Consider the following 15513-nt stretch of genomic DNA (forward strand, 5'->3'; position numbering starts at 1 on the left):
TCATTCCATTAAAACGTCAAGTTTCAAAAACAAAATAAATATTTTTTTTCTCATCCCAACTCTCTAATGTCCATCCAAGGACATGAACAATCATCATTCACGTCACTCTAATTATTCTGTTATCGTTTTAGTAGTAATTGTTTGTTTCACTTTCACCCTTTTACGTTATTGCATTAAATTATTAAAATATTTTTTTTCGAGCAACTATCATCAATATTGATTTTATTATTATTTATTTTACGATCCTACCACAATAAATTTCTAGTAGAAACCGATGTTTGTCGTCACACGTCATTTTTTGACCCGTTGCAATGACGTTTATTTTTGCGCCACCTCTTTTTTGTGCGATATTTATATATGTCTGTTCGGAGGAATCACTAAAAATATAAAATAAAATTTTTAGTGAAAAAAAAATTACGTCAACTGGCCAAAAAACTTGTATTGCTTTTGATATACGCGCGCGATGTACATTTCCTAGAAAAATTTTGCGCGTCGTTTTGTTTTTGTATTTTATCATTTTAATGTCATTTTTTGTAGAAATATAAAATAAATTAAATACGCGGTTTTTCCCCATAATCTTTCACAATTTGCTTTAAAAAAGTTTGTGATAATTAATTTATAAATAAAGTCTTTGTGATTCTTTTTAATCAAAAGCGATGACTAATGCTGCACTATATTTGTCAGTCGACAGTCTAATAGATACTTATTGTATAAATAAACAGAGGTGATTGGTTAATTTCATGTTACAATTAATTAATTTTATTAAGTAATGAGAAAGGCGGTTTGAAAAAGGGAGTTCTGGTTATTTTCAGAAATAATTAGACAGAGGCGGATTTTGGGTTTGACTTCATTAAAATTTATCAAATAATGAAATTATTTTTAAAATAAAAAAAAAACAATTAAATTTAAATAAATTAAATCAAATAATTAATTAAATTTAAATTTAAAAAAAATAATAAATTTATAAAATTAAATTAAAATAATTTTTAAAAAAAAGTTTAATTTATTTCAAAATAAATTTTAAAAAAATTTAAAAAATTTCAATTAAAAATTAAAGTTAATAGTTGACAACTTGACTTTTGAAAATTAATTCAATCCATAGAAAAAAAATCACTTTAATAAAATTATGTTGAAAAATTTATTTTAAAAAAATAATTAAAATAAAATTGAAATTAAATTAAAATTAAATTAATTAAAAATAAAAAGAATAATTCTAATTAGAAAAAATTATGATGAAGCTCTTAAATAATTTTTAAAAATTTTTTCACAAAAAAAAATCATAAAAAAATGAGGCCATTATTAATTTTTCAGTCCGTTCCGCCCCTGTCTTCTTAACATGAAAATTATTAAAAGTCCTCTTTTAAAACGCCGTTTTTTTCTAAAAAAAATACATTAACCGGCAAATTATTAGATGAAAAAAAAATAATAAATTTATTTATTTTTTACATAAATCCGCTACACCGAAACGCCTGCCAAGAGAATTTCACTTTGCGGAAATTGATAGTTAGCGCAGACACGAGTTAATTTTATAACTGCATCTTACGAGAACTTGAAGGTGGGAAATATTCCGTAATTTCGCTTGTGCTGATAATTAACAACAAAATTTGCAACGTTTTTGGATTACTGTCAATGTCATTTTTAATGAGCTCATGTGATGTTGTTGTTTTTTTTTCTAAAATTGCTGCTTTTGGCTAGAAACTTGTCAAAAAACTGTCAATATTAGAATACTTTGAATATTCATCAGTTTTTGTAACAACAATAATTGTTTTGTTTTTCGATCAATCATTTTGCATTCTAATCGCCACCAATCCAATTAAACGGTCTGTCAACGAGCCTCCGATCGATGAAAACTTCTTCATGTGTCAAGTTCAAGTCCATCGTAAAAATGTCTTGCGGTGTAGACAGGTCTCCTCATCAAAAATTTAAAATGTTCGTGTGACGTCGAAACTACTTATTACTTACTACTTTCAAGTAATTTTTCACGATTTCTAATGGAACTGCGTCATTTGTGGCGTCACTTAAAATAATGGATTGAAGAATTTAATCAAAATCTAATCAATTTTTATTTTTATGTAACTAAATTTCTTATCAAATCATGCGCTGGAACATTCTATGTCGCAGGTTTATCTTCAAGAATGGAATTTATTGCTGCTTTGAAAAAAGGTTTCATGGACTAGACCTTAAAAATTTAAGGTGAAAATACGAAATTGATTGAATTTCTACTTGAAATTAATCTAAAAAAATTAAAAATTATTTTAAATAATTTTAACTTAAAAAAAATTTAATTAAAATTAAAAAAAAAAACAATTAAAATTTAAAAAATATTTAACTTAAACTTTTGTAAAAATTACTTAACTCAAGATTTTTTTTACAGGTTTAAATTTTTTTATTTATTATAATATTTAATTTAAAATAAAATTTTTATTTTATTTTAATTGACTAAAATTTTATTTTTATTAAAAAAAAAAATATTTTTTCAAGATTTTCTTTAAGTCAACTAAGTGAAAGTCACTCAAAAACAAAATTTAAAAAAAAATAATTTTTGTGATCCAAAAAAAAATTTTTTTTTGAAAAACCAAAAGTTTATTGACTTTTTACCTTTTTAGATTAAATTAATCGTATTAAAATTTAAAAAAAAAATATTTAAAAGAAATTTTAAAAAATAAAAATTAAATTTTATTTAATTGAATTAAATTCCAAATTTATTTATTAAAAATATTAATTATATTACTTAAAATTTATTAAAAAAAAATCAAAATTATATTAAACAAAAATTAAAATTTTTTGAATTAAAAAAAACATTTTTCTCTTGAATTTTGTTCAAAAATTCAAAACCTATTTTTCAAAGCGGACTTATTTTTTATTAAATTAATTTTTAATTAATTAAAAATCTAAATTAATTTTTTTCTCGTGGAAAAATGGTCAAAAAATTTGATTTTATTTTTGAATTCAAACGTAATTCAAAAACTTATCTAGTCAAAAAATTATTTTATTCAAATTTTACTATTTATAGCCTCATTCATTTGACTTGCACGTGTTAAAAATGTTTCTTCGAGGACAAATAGAAAGGAGTTTCCTGTCTTATCAGCGGAACTCTTGGATATCTTGTGACACATGCCAATCACCGAATCTAATCAATTCTAATCGTTATCGCTTTCCGAAATCACTCATTAAATTTTACGACGTAATTTTTTTATGTTCTTATAAAAATTCAAAGAAGAATAAATTTTGGGTTTTTCGCCCGAATAATCGGTCAGCGATGATAAAAACCATCAAATTATTGCATAAATTTGTGACAATCTCTCGCGCGATAAGAAAAAATAAAAATTTAAATCGTCATTCGCGGTATCATGAGCGCCAGATTGTCCCAACCTCATCTTATCTGAAGCAAGTTGATTGTTCTATTTAATAAGATTTTAATCCGACAATCTTTCTTTATCACTCCACTGACAATGCGTGATGCGATTACACGAGACTAAGATAGAGAAAAGTTAACTTTGACCAGAAATTTTTCGCTGTTTCATTTTTTCGTATCTTATCAAAAAAAAGATCATAAAACAAAACAAAGACATTTCTGCGTGTGCGGTTAATTTTTTTTATTGGTGATTTTCTGTAAAATTTTGACATATCTTATCAAAAAATTAATTTTAACGATATCGAAGAAAATGCAATCATTTCCGTTCTGCGATTCATCGTCTTATTAATAGAAATCGAACGTTGCTCTAATGACTTGGACAAAAATCCCTCGTTCGATGACTCGAAAGTTGCAGTTCAAAATTCCAAAAAAAAAAGTTTGAAGTTCAGTCTAGACTGGTTTATGACTGATTTTACTGGTTCTTGGTCAGAATAATGTAGATTTTGACAGGTAAAAAAAAATTACGGGGAAATGTCTCGCCAAAAGTGTTTATTTTTTTTTTAATTTTTAATTCTAACGAATCCTTGGCAGAAATTATTAGTGATTCTCATCACTCATCGCCTCTTCACGAAAATATTCTACGAAAAATTTTAAATGAAAGTAAGACACTTCACCGAAAGTTTTGAACAGTCATAAAATATATTGTGGATTCACAGACATGCAAAATGTGATGATTATTTATTTTGAAGAAAGACAAACAAAAAATGACGACGACGATTTACGACAAAAGCCGATGGAAGCGTTAGAGTTTTTTTTAATCGATGGGATTTTCTTTGAAATATTTTTTAAAAAATTTAAAATAAGAAAAAAATTATTTTTAATAATTTTGATTTAATTTTTTAATTTTTTTTAATTTTAATTAATTTAATTTTAAAATAAAAAAAAATTTTTAAATTAATTTTTATTTAATTAATTTAAAAAAAAAAATAAATTTTATTTAAAAAAAAATTAAATAAAAAAAAAATTTTTTTTTTAATTTTAATTTGATTTTTTTTTCTCATTTTTATTTTTTTAATTTAATACATAATTTAAATTAAATTAAAAAAAAATATTTTTTTCTTATTAAAAAATAAAAAAATCCCTCAAAAAACGTCAAAAACGATCAAATTTTTACCGAGAGAATTTTGTCTCTCTCCCCTCTCTCAAAAGAAATCTTTTATCAAATCCATTCAATTTTTTGTGTGTCGTTGCTTCCCATGCAGACAACTTGGATCACTCGCTTGAAAGAATTTATATGTCACAGAGTCTCGTACAGATTCCTCACAAGTTTATCAAACAATGACGTCAACCGGTACGGAAATTGCTTTAAATAACGACACCGCTACGTTTGAAGTTCAGTCTCATGTCAGTCCTTCAACTAGCTTGTTATCAAGAAAAAAATTCAGAAATTAATTGTAAAGCAGTGCAAACACTGTGTGACAATTAAAAACAAATAGAAAAAAAAAATAAATTTCATAAAAAAATTATCAAATGATTTTAAGAACATTCAACTAGAAAAAAAAATTAAAAATCTTCAAATGAACAGATTCGAAAAAGGTTACAGTTGACAAAGAATTTAACCAAAAAAAAAAACTCAACAAAGGTTATCTAAGCCTGCGATAAAATTTTATCGTTCATCAAAGATATCATTGTGCGAATTTAGAATCCAAAAAAAATATAAACGTGGTTTATTGAACTGTGATAAGTTTTAGACAAACGTTAAACGTACAAACAAACAAAAAAATTTCCTACAAAAAAACCAAACAAACACAAAAAACTGAGCAAAATGGTCGGAAGTCACGGAACAATTCTAACAATGCGTCTTCTTCGCAGCAAACTGAGAAAGCGTGAGGACTCGTCGGCCGGCAGCCCAGTGCATGTCGAATCACCACAAGCTGTGTTACCAAATGAAACAACACCACCAGTGACATATCGGCAACAATCGCCATCCGTTTGGGTCTTTCCGCCGCTTCCGCCACAGCCAAATCTTTACATTCACAATGCAGCCAATCATGTAAGTAACAGAAAAATATTTTATTTTATTTTATTTCTGGCGATAATTTAATTATTTGATATCGAGAGTTTGATGAGAAAAAAATATTAAAATTTTTTAATTAATAAAAAAAAATATTTAAAATAAAATTATTAAAATTAAAGTTATTTAAAAGAAAAATTAATAATAAAAAAATATTTTTTAAAAATTAAAAAAATAATTATTTAATATTTTTCCAGCAATTTTTAAACTAAAATTAAAAATTAATTTTTTGAGCCTGAATTAAAAATTTTTTAAATGTTAGAATTTTTAATTTTATTAAAAATTTTTATTTTATTTTAATTTTTAATTTAATTTAAAGCTCAGTTTTTTAATTTTTTAATTTAAAAAAAAAGAAAAATGCCTAAAATTTATTTTTTTTTTATTTTATTATTTTTTTAAAATTTATTCCTCAAAACTTTAAGGTTTTTTTAAATTTTTTTCTCTGAACTCTTGAATCAAACAATTAAATTTAGTCGCCTTAATTGAAATCACAGACAAATGAATTGCTCTTTCACATTTCGAAGAAGAAACATTAAAAATGGGGTTTCTTACGAAATGTCTATTTATTAAAAATAGATCCAATTGTGCAACGAAACTTCTGACCAGACGAAAAAAAAATATAATTTTTGTAACGAACACATCTGTTACCTATCATCATTATTTTCTCTCTTGATTATCCTTTGTCTGATCGATTCTTCGTTCCTTTTTCTTGTTCTCTTCCTCAAAATTTAATATTCGTGTCACGTAGAAAGAAGAGAAAAAAAAATCCGACAGCGATCATTCACATTATGTTTAAAAATTTTATGCTTCGTAAATAATTTTGGGTCTTTTACCCGAAAACGACCGAAATTTCACATATCATATGTGATCGTACGTGATTCTTATAAGTAGTTGAGAAGAAAAAAATAATTTCAACAAAGGAAGACAGACGAAATTTTTAGAATAGAAGGGATACCAAACAAACGAGTTTGCTTGAAGAAGAATTATGTTGAATGAGGGTTTTGACCTTTTTATATTTTTTTTGTCGTCTGGAGGAACATTAACCTCGCTCAAGGTAAAAGTGGCGCGGATTCCGGCGTCCAACTTCATTTCGCTCGTGAAATAATTGAAACAACAGTTTTTTTTTCATTATCAATGTCAACTAATCATTTAATATTACACGTAGTCGCACACAGGTGCAGCCGAGATATTGATTGTTTAGGTGCACAACTTACATTTTTTATTAATTCCGCATATACTGCTCGCTATTATTTATGGGAAGTAGTTTAATGTTTAATTTTGTTTTGCGCCGCATATCGATCGAGCACATGAGGAAGCAAAAGGAAAGGTTCTGGCTGCAGGAAATGCGCGAAAAAAGAGAGCAACGATGAGTTTTAAGCGGCTTTTTTTTTAATCAAAAATAATTGCATGTAATTACGGGTCGTCCGACATTAATGACGAAAACCCGGTAGAATTTATGACATTGATAAACACGAATTAAAACTCGACAAAAAAATTTCTTGCTGCAATTTTGCACTTTTTTTTACCGATATTAAGTAACGAGTGTCGAATTGTAAGTTACACGTCAATATGATGTTTGTTTTTGTAAAAAAAATGCTTTGAAATTATTTTTTGTGTGAATTAAGAACACAAACAGGAACAAAGTACAAAAACTCCCATACTCGCGATTTGCTGACCTAAAGAGGTCAATAAATGGTGTCAATTTTTTTTTTCGTGAATTTATTTCCCGAAGAGAAAGCGCGACTTTTTTTTTAAAGAAATCAATTGCAAGAAAAATCAATCGTCCTTGATATTTATATATAAATTTAGAATAAACTCGAGTGTTGGGAAAGATTTTGTCATCACGATAGTAAAACGCGAGCGACGGTGTAAAATGTTTTTTTTTTATTTAAAAATAGACACTTGTCGAAATATACAGCGATTATTTATTCAAAAAATAAAAGTTGTGACATAGCAACAGTTCTAAGGGAATGGAAAGGGTTATCAAACTGTTATGTTTTCATGGCAAAATAGCAGCCACGTGGATTCAGGTTATTCAATATATTTAATTAAAATTTTGCTAGAGCACAAAAAAATTATCAGAACGTAATTTGCGTCAATTTTTCCAAGAAATAATCTTGAACATGTGTCGATGAGAATACATAAAAAAATTAACTCAGTGGAACGAAATTAATTTTTTTAAAGGAAATTTAGGTGATTTTTAATTAATTAAAAATTTAATATTTTTTTAAAAATTAATTATTTGAATATTTTTTTTATTAACATTTTTAAATAATTAAAATTTAAAAAAAAAATTAAATTAAAAATAAAGGGAAATAAAAAAAAATAATTTCAATGAATTAAAATAAATAAAATTATGAAAATTGATTGAGAAAATAATATAAAATAATTCCCAGAAATTAAATTCAAAATTTAAAAAATTATTGGAAAAAAAATTAAAATATCATTCATTAATTAGAATCAAAAAAAAAATAAATTTAATTAAAAAAAAATAAATAAAAAAAATTAAAAAAATTAAGTCATTGAAAAAAAGTAAAATTATGGAAAAAATATTAATATTAAAAATTATAAATTAAAAATTAAAAAAAATTTTTTTTTTCAAAATAAAAATATTTTTTTTTTCAAACAGAAATAAAAATTAAGAAAAATTTCTTAATGAATATTTTAAAAGTCTTAAAAAATAATATTTAATTCCACTGGGCACATGTCGATAAGAATACATAAAAATACACGAAAAAATTAACGTCTACGATTAAATACATAAAAAAAACCGAGAGAGAAATATAATATAAAAATTTACGACATTCAACGAACATCTGATTTTTTTTCACAATTTAATTCAACCATGTGACTCAAACGGCTAAACACAAATTAAACTGTGTCTGTGCATGCATACAAAATTATATCACGAGCGTCTCCAATAAACGTGTTTCAAGTTTTTTTTTGTGTTTTGCTTGTGACACATCCGAGGAGACGTTTTTTAGAGTAGAGTCGAAGTGAGTCATTAAAATTGCATGAATTGACAATGTGCGTTCCCAATTGATCATGCATGTAATAATAAATGGGTGACACACAATTATCGTTTCTAATCAATCAAGAAAATAAAAAAATTCGTTGTACTGATAAGAAAAAGGCAAAAACGATAACGGATGAGCTAATTTTAAAATTTGACGTGATTTGTCGGGGAATATTATGACTACGTTATGCAATAATTTGTCTTTGGTGTCAATCAAAAAATTATTTTTTTTTTTAAATAAATTATTAATAATTTTTTTTATTTTTTTTACAGGATGCGTTGATACAAAGTGATAAGAAAGGCCTGTATGGCTTCAAAAAACAATTATCTGGCAGATTTAAGCGGCTAGTGTCACGGAAGCATCACGAATCAGCTCCTGTTATACCACCCGAGTTGAAGCCACAACTTAAAACTATTTATGTGTATTAAGGCGCTTAGTTTTTAACGTTATTTTATTTAATTTTATTATGTAGGATTTTACGAGTTACAAAAAAAACTGTTTACTTAAAGATTGTATTAGGATACTTTTTTGGAATAATTTTTTTTAGTCAAATCGCTTTTATAGAAATTCTGCACGAAAAATTACTTAAAAAAACCATCGATCGGTTTCAAAAAAAAAAATCTTAATTTAAACACAAAAATGTAATAAAGACTGATTGACACAACTCTCGATTTATTTGAGAGTTGATAAATGTTATTAAAAAAAATAATGAAAAAATACTAAAAATTAAGAATATTCAAGTAATTTCTATTAGCCATACACACAAAATGCCATCAAATTAACAAGATTCGGTTTGAATTTGAATTTTGTCGCATTTATTGGTGCTTTTTATTTCATTTCATCTAAAGTAAAGCGTTGCCTTTTTTTTCAAAATTTATAAAAAAATTAAAAAGCACCAAAATTTCCCTAAAAAAATAAATGCAGCCATCACCTTTCTTGCACAAAAAGCTCTAAAAAGTATCACGCACATGAAATAGAAGGTTCCTTGTGAATGTTAAAAGAAAAAATTGTTAAACGCACTTCCAGTAATTATTAGAATAATTTTAATTTATTTTTTAATAATTATTTATTTGCGTAACTGTTAAGTTAAAAGAAGATATGAAGACATCGCACAGTATTCAGACCCTTAATCAATTAACGGGCAATTGATCTGACACCGAAAAAGCCATCAGCAGGAGTAGGAGTCCAATTTAATCAATTAGCTTTCATTATTGAATACAAAGACAAAACAAACAATAAAAACAAGAAGCAAGAGAATTAAACTTCTAATAAAGACATGTAAGAAAAAAACACCACTTTTCGTAGATCGAGTCAAGACAAAAAAAAATATCACATGAGCGTTGTGCACAAATTGTTTAAATTAACTTATAAGAGAAAAAAATGAGCAGCAGAAGCATAGTATTAGTAGAAATTATATTTATCTTAATATGATATTGCTACAAAAAATATAAAAAAATAACTAAACAATAAATTAAAACAAGTTAGTTGAATGTAATTTTAAAAAATGAGTAAGTTTTATTTCTAGGTTTTATATTTATAATTTCTGATAATTATAATGAGAAAATATAGTACTTGTACTAAAATAACAAATGAATATAAAAAAAATCGTTCAAAATAAAATGACGAGACATTAAAAAAAATTATTTGAGTTTTCTTTTTTTTTCTAACGCGACTTTTTTGAAAGAAATGTAAGTATTTCCTTGTGAGGTGATATCATTTAAATTATTTTAAGGAAATTTAATTAGAATTAAACTATAAACTTTTTAAAATTTATAAATTTAAAATTAAAAAAAAATTTGCAAATGATAAAAAATAAAATTTTCAATTTCGACTAAAAATACGTTTTCTTATTAATTTATTTAATTTTAAACTTTTTTTAAAGCAATTTTATCAACTAAACGTCAAAATATAAGTTTGCACCTTATATCAAAAAAAATATATTTTTTAAAAAACTTTTCTATAAATTATGTTTTTAAATATAAAATTTAATTTATTTAAGTTCTAACTAATAAAATAATAATTTTAAAAAATATAAATTTATTTTATTTATTTAAAAAATTATAAAAATTAAAAATTTGTTGAAAAATATGTTTAAAAAATTATTTTTTCTAATTTTTTTTAATACAATTTAATTTTTTTTATTATTAATTAATTTGAAATATTTTAGAAAAATTTTTTAAAAATATAAATTTTTTTAAAAATTTTATAAAAAAATTTTTTATAATTTAAATCATTTCTAAATTCTCCGAAAATTGTCTAATTTTAGAAATTTAATTTTTTTATTATATTATTATGAAAAATTTTTAAAATTATTTAGGTATAAAAAATTTTTTTAATTTTAAATTTTAAAATTTTGAAAATTTTTCAATTTTATTTTAAAAATTTTAAAAATTAAAATTTAATTTATTTAAAATTTAATTTTATTTTTTTGCCAATGTTAAATAACAATTTTTCTAAAATGTTAAAATTAATTATTTTATCTAAACAAGATACAAATTTTAATTAAAATATTAAAAACTAAGTTGGGCTTTAATGAATAAATATTCAATTAAACGGATTTCCCTAAATTTAACTCAGCTGTTAAAATATTTATTTGAATTTTTTATTATTCTGTTTCTGATAATAATCGAATAAGAGTTAAAGTTCTAGATATTTCCTGTTAACTCCAAATTTCATCACTCAAAAAATCTTTTTTTTTCAGAAATCAATTACCAAAATTCCATTAAAAATCACCCTTTTAATCGTAATTACCACTGATAATTTTTTTGTCTGAAACGCAAAATTAAAAAAAAATCAACTGGGTCACGAGAACATTCCTCCAACTTGAACTTTAAGTCCGATCATTTAATCAGCATTCATTCCAACACAACTTTAAATGCCCAGCTAATGTACCGGCCGAAACCGACGACGACACTCCAACTCTTCGAATTCATTCATTGTTTTGCTTTTCACGCAAACCCATCATCAACATCTCATGTATTGGTCATTACCGCACCAACACACGTGCCCGAAAAATTCACTTGTGTGAACAACTCTTATCAGTTTCAAGACACGTAATTTACATTCACTCTTTATTTTTTTTACAGGGCGTCTCCATCGTTTTTTGGTGATTTAAAGCGAAAGACATTTAAATTTGATTGAAACACCCTGTACTCGATCATATGTGCAAAATAACGTAAAATTAAGTAGTGTTAGTAAGTTGTTCATGTAAACAAAAACAAACGAGATTTAAAAGGCATTTGTTGAAACGAACAACTTAGTCGCATTTTAAAATTTTTAAAATGTGCGAATAATTTCTTAATAGGTAATTTATCGGATTTTCCTGGTTTTCCCGAAGTTTTCACAAATTTTTTATGGTTTTTCGAGGCTTTTTATGAATTTATACGTTTTTTATGAGAATTCTAGTTATTTTAATTTTTTTTTAATTTACTAATACACGTGTGAAAATTTGCTAATTTTCCGAGTTTTTCACGAATTTTCCAAGTTTTTCCGAGGCTTTCCTAAAAATTTCTAAGATCAATTAGAAGTTTTCTACGAAATTGAACTTTTTATGTTATAATTACGAGACCCTTACAAATTTTTCTGATTTTTAACGAATTTTCTGAGTTTTCCACGAATTTTCCGAGTTTTTCACGAATTTTCCGAGTTTTCCACGAATTTTCCGAGTTTTCCACGAACTTTTACACGAATTCTCGAAGTTTTTCACAAACTTTTTTTCTCTTCCAAAAACAACTTTAGATTTTGTTTTTAAATTCTTCCTATTTTCCACGATTTTTTTGATTTTTCCCAAAATTTTCTAGGATAGTTGAATTTTCAAAGTTTTCCACGAAACTTAATATTTTAAGTATTGAAAATTTTCTGGTTTCTCCGAATTTCCAAGACTGTCACGAACTTTATGACATTTTTTCCCCAAGTTTTTCCGATTTTAAACGAATTTTCCGAGGTTTTCCACGAGTTTTCATTTTCTTACTTTCCTATTCTAAATTTTTAGTAAGACCTGAACGTAACCGATGTCCTGTATGAATGAAGCCATATTTGGTTCGACATCATTAATGAACGTCACCATCATCTCTTGAATTAGCAAAGGCAAATTTACACGACATTACGGACAAACGGACAGTCGATGGGCATAAAACCGCATTTTTCACAAAAAAATGAAAACGCGTTAAAAAACGAGATGATGACGAGGCGCGAATGTGTCGTCGTATGAAAAAAAATGTTTATCAATCAATTTTTTTTTTCAATTTTACGTTAAATCTCTTGTCAATTTTTTGTTTTAAAGGAAAATCTCAAATGAAGAAATGTGACTCTCTTATAGTAGACTCATTTACAAAGACAATCGCGTTTTAAATACAGTCAAGTTCACGCTCACCAATTTACAGCTGACTGTTTTAAATACAACCGCTGATTCCAACTTTTTAGTTAGTATTAAAGTGAATTCCTTGGTTGTTGTCTCGTGAAAAGTGAAATTTTTTTCGGTTGTAGTGACAAAAGTTGTAAAAGAGGAGGTCATCTTAGTTGCAAGTGTTTTTGTTGTCACACAAGCGAGTAAATAAAAAAGGTTAAAAAATGAATGTAAATAAATTACCGTACAAGCTGAAACTCTATCTGGGGCTCGTGAACGATCGTGCCGTAATGGAGCGTTTTTCGCGGCTCTCGTCGCCCCAAGAAAAGGTCGACATGTGTCTGGATTTGCTGAAAGAGGCACAAGTTGAGGACTTGATTGCGGAACGTGACGTGGGAAAATGCGAAGAAAAGGCCAAGGTCGCGTACACGAAGGCAATGGAGCATTTGGAGAAGGAAAGTTTCGACGAAGCCTTGATCGCTTTGAACGAAAGTTTGTGTTTCGCCCCAAATAATTCCTCGTTACTGGCGAAAATCTACACGCATCGGGCCAAAATTTACTTTAACATGAAACTGCTCGAAGCTTGTATGGAAAACGTGAATTGGGCCACGGAATATGGGGCAGGGAACGATGCCACACTCGAACTCGAGAAAATCCGGACGAAATGCATCAATGCTGTTGTCAGTGGGGCTCCGGTCAAGGAAAAGGAAGAATTTTCGGTGGAACCGAAATTATCTTATCCATCGCATGAGAACATTCCCTTCATCGCGAACAGCATCCAACTGAACATGAACAAAATTTACGGACGTCACTTGGTTGCTAATCGCGATTTGTCGCCAGGTGACGTAATAATGGTCGAAAAACCGTTCGCGCCAGTCATCGAACCGAAAGCGGCATATCAAAAGTGTAACAATTGTCTGTCTTTCGCCTTTTATAATCTCATTCCGTGTCCCACATGCGTTGGGGCGATGTTTTGTAGCCAACAGTGTTATCAGCGGTCATGCGAAAGGTCACACAACCACGAATGTCTTATCATGGAAAAGTTGCAAAAGTGGTTTACGGACGAATCCTTGGTCGGATTCAAGCTGATTCTCTTGGCGCTTCATGCGTTTCCCGATTTAGACGAGTTAAACGCTCTGCAAGAGACTATGAACTCCACCATGGAGAATCAATTCACGTTTGACTTCAAAAACGCCAACGAATACACAATTTTCAAGACAATTTGCTCCCTTACGACAATCGAAAATGACCGCAACACCGAAGACCTGTTCAAAAAGACCCAAATCGCCGCTGTCATGTACGACCTTTTGCTGCAAGACGAAAAATTGCGACAAAAACTCGTCCAAGGCAGTCACGAGTCGCTCATCAAAAAACTTTTGTATCAATTTCTCCAAACAACCACCATCAATACCTTCCTCATGTGGTCCCAACGCGAAATGACGTCGGCCCGGCAGCCAGATCACTCAATTTCCGACTTTGGTATCGCCTCGTATCCACTTAGCAGTTTCCTGAGTCACAGTTGTGCGCCGAATGTCCGAAAAGCTCGTGCCGGGAAAAATCACGAAATTATGCTGATTTTCGTCGTTCGTCCAATTAAAGCGGGCGACAAGATCTGCGATTGTTACGATCAACAAAATAATCACATGGTACGTGGATTGGAGGAACGACGAGCTTGTCTTTATGACCAATATTATTTCATGTGTCAATGCGAGGCTTGTGTCAATGATTATCCCTCAAAGGCGGAGTTGAAGAAGAAACTAAGGGAAAGTGAGTGGGAACAGATGAAAGAAGCGATTAAATTTTGTGAAGTTGATGCCAATGAAAATTCGACAGTTAATAAGAATTTTGAGCATCTTTGTACTTTTTTGACGGATTACGATAGTTTTTATCCGTGTGAGGAAATTGTTGAGGCGCAATCGTATTTGCACGAGTTTATGAGACATTTTTACACCAAGCCGCAATTCACATATGAATGAGATTTTTGTGAAATAATTGTTAAAAAAAATTCTTATCAATAAATTTTTTAAATAAGATGTGTAAAGAAAATCATCTGATCTGGTATTATTTAATATATTTTGTTTACTACCAATATGGGTGAGTTAAGTGACGTAACATTGCTCCTCGTAAACCTTCTAATCGATTTGTTTACAAAAAAAGATCAACTGTCCCTTATCATTTTGTTAGTAGGTCGAATTTTTTGTAAGTTTTTTTAATAAGTAATTTTTTTTTTTGAACGAGACATTAAAATAAAAGTTTAAAAAAATACTTTTAGACAATTTTTTAAAAAAATTTTTCCCCGTCAATTAATATTTGCTAATTTAGAATTTTATTTTAAAAAAATCGTAAAAAGTAACAAAGACTTAAAAAAAATAATAAAAAATAAAAATTTAAATTTAAAATTATTTTTTTTAATAAATCAAATAAATAAAAAAAATAAATAGATGTTAATTTAATAAAATAAAAAAAAAAAATTAAACAATTTGTGAATTTTTTTTTTAAACAAAATTTTACGAAAACATTATTTTTTTAAGATGATTTAAATAGTTTTAATACCTACTGAAAAGTTATGAAAAAATATCTTACAATCGGTAAATTTTTATGAATATTTTTCTTTGCCCCTTTGGTTTGTAAAATAATAAAATTGTTCTAAATTTAAAAAAAAATTCATAAAAATTTCCGCTTTTAATACTTCAAAATTTCAAAAAATATTAAAAACGATTTT

At 27.0% G+C, this 15513-nt stretch overlaps 2 protein-coding genes across 2 annotated transcripts in view; both read left to right on the plus strand.

Annotated features, from left to right (window-relative positions):
• LOC134834117 (uncharacterized) overlaps nt 1-10009 on the plus strand; it is a 56126-nt gene extending 46117 nt beyond the window's left edge. Inside the window, exons 5-6 of the mRNA XM_063848668.1 lie at nt 5228-5408; nt 8719-10009. Coding sequence (XP_063704738.1) covers nt 5228-5408; nt 8719-8874 — 337 coding nt within the window. The 3' untranslated portion in view covers nt 8875-10009. The remainder of the gene's footprint in view (nt 1-5227; nt 5409-8718) is intronic.
• A 2653-nt stretch (nt 10010-12662) lies between these two features.
• Nucleotides 12663-14852, plus strand: LOC134834706 (SET and MYND domain-containing protein DDB_G0273589-like). Its single transcript, XM_063849454.1, has one exon. It carries the CDS (start codon nt 13016-13018, stop codon nt 14765-14767), a length of 1752 nt encoding a protein of 583 aa, XP_063705524.1. The 5' UTR covers nt 12663-13015; the 3' UTR covers nt 14768-14852.
• The last annotated feature ends 661 nt before the right edge of the window (nt 14853-15513 follow it).

Source organism: Culicoides brevitarsis, chromosome 3, assembly GCF_036172545.1.
Source record: "Culicoides brevitarsis isolate CSIRO-B50_1 chromosome 3, AGI_CSIRO_Cbre_v1, whole genome shotgun sequence".
In the NCBI taxonomy this organism is placed as follows: Eukaryota; Metazoa; Arthropoda; class Insecta; order Diptera; family Ceratopogonidae; genus Culicoides; species Culicoides brevitarsis.

Coding starts and splice junctions, on each gene's coding strand:
- LOC134834706 (XM_063849454.1), top strand. CDS start 13,016: ATGAATGTAAATAAATTACCGTACAAGCTGAAACTCTATCTGGGGCTC.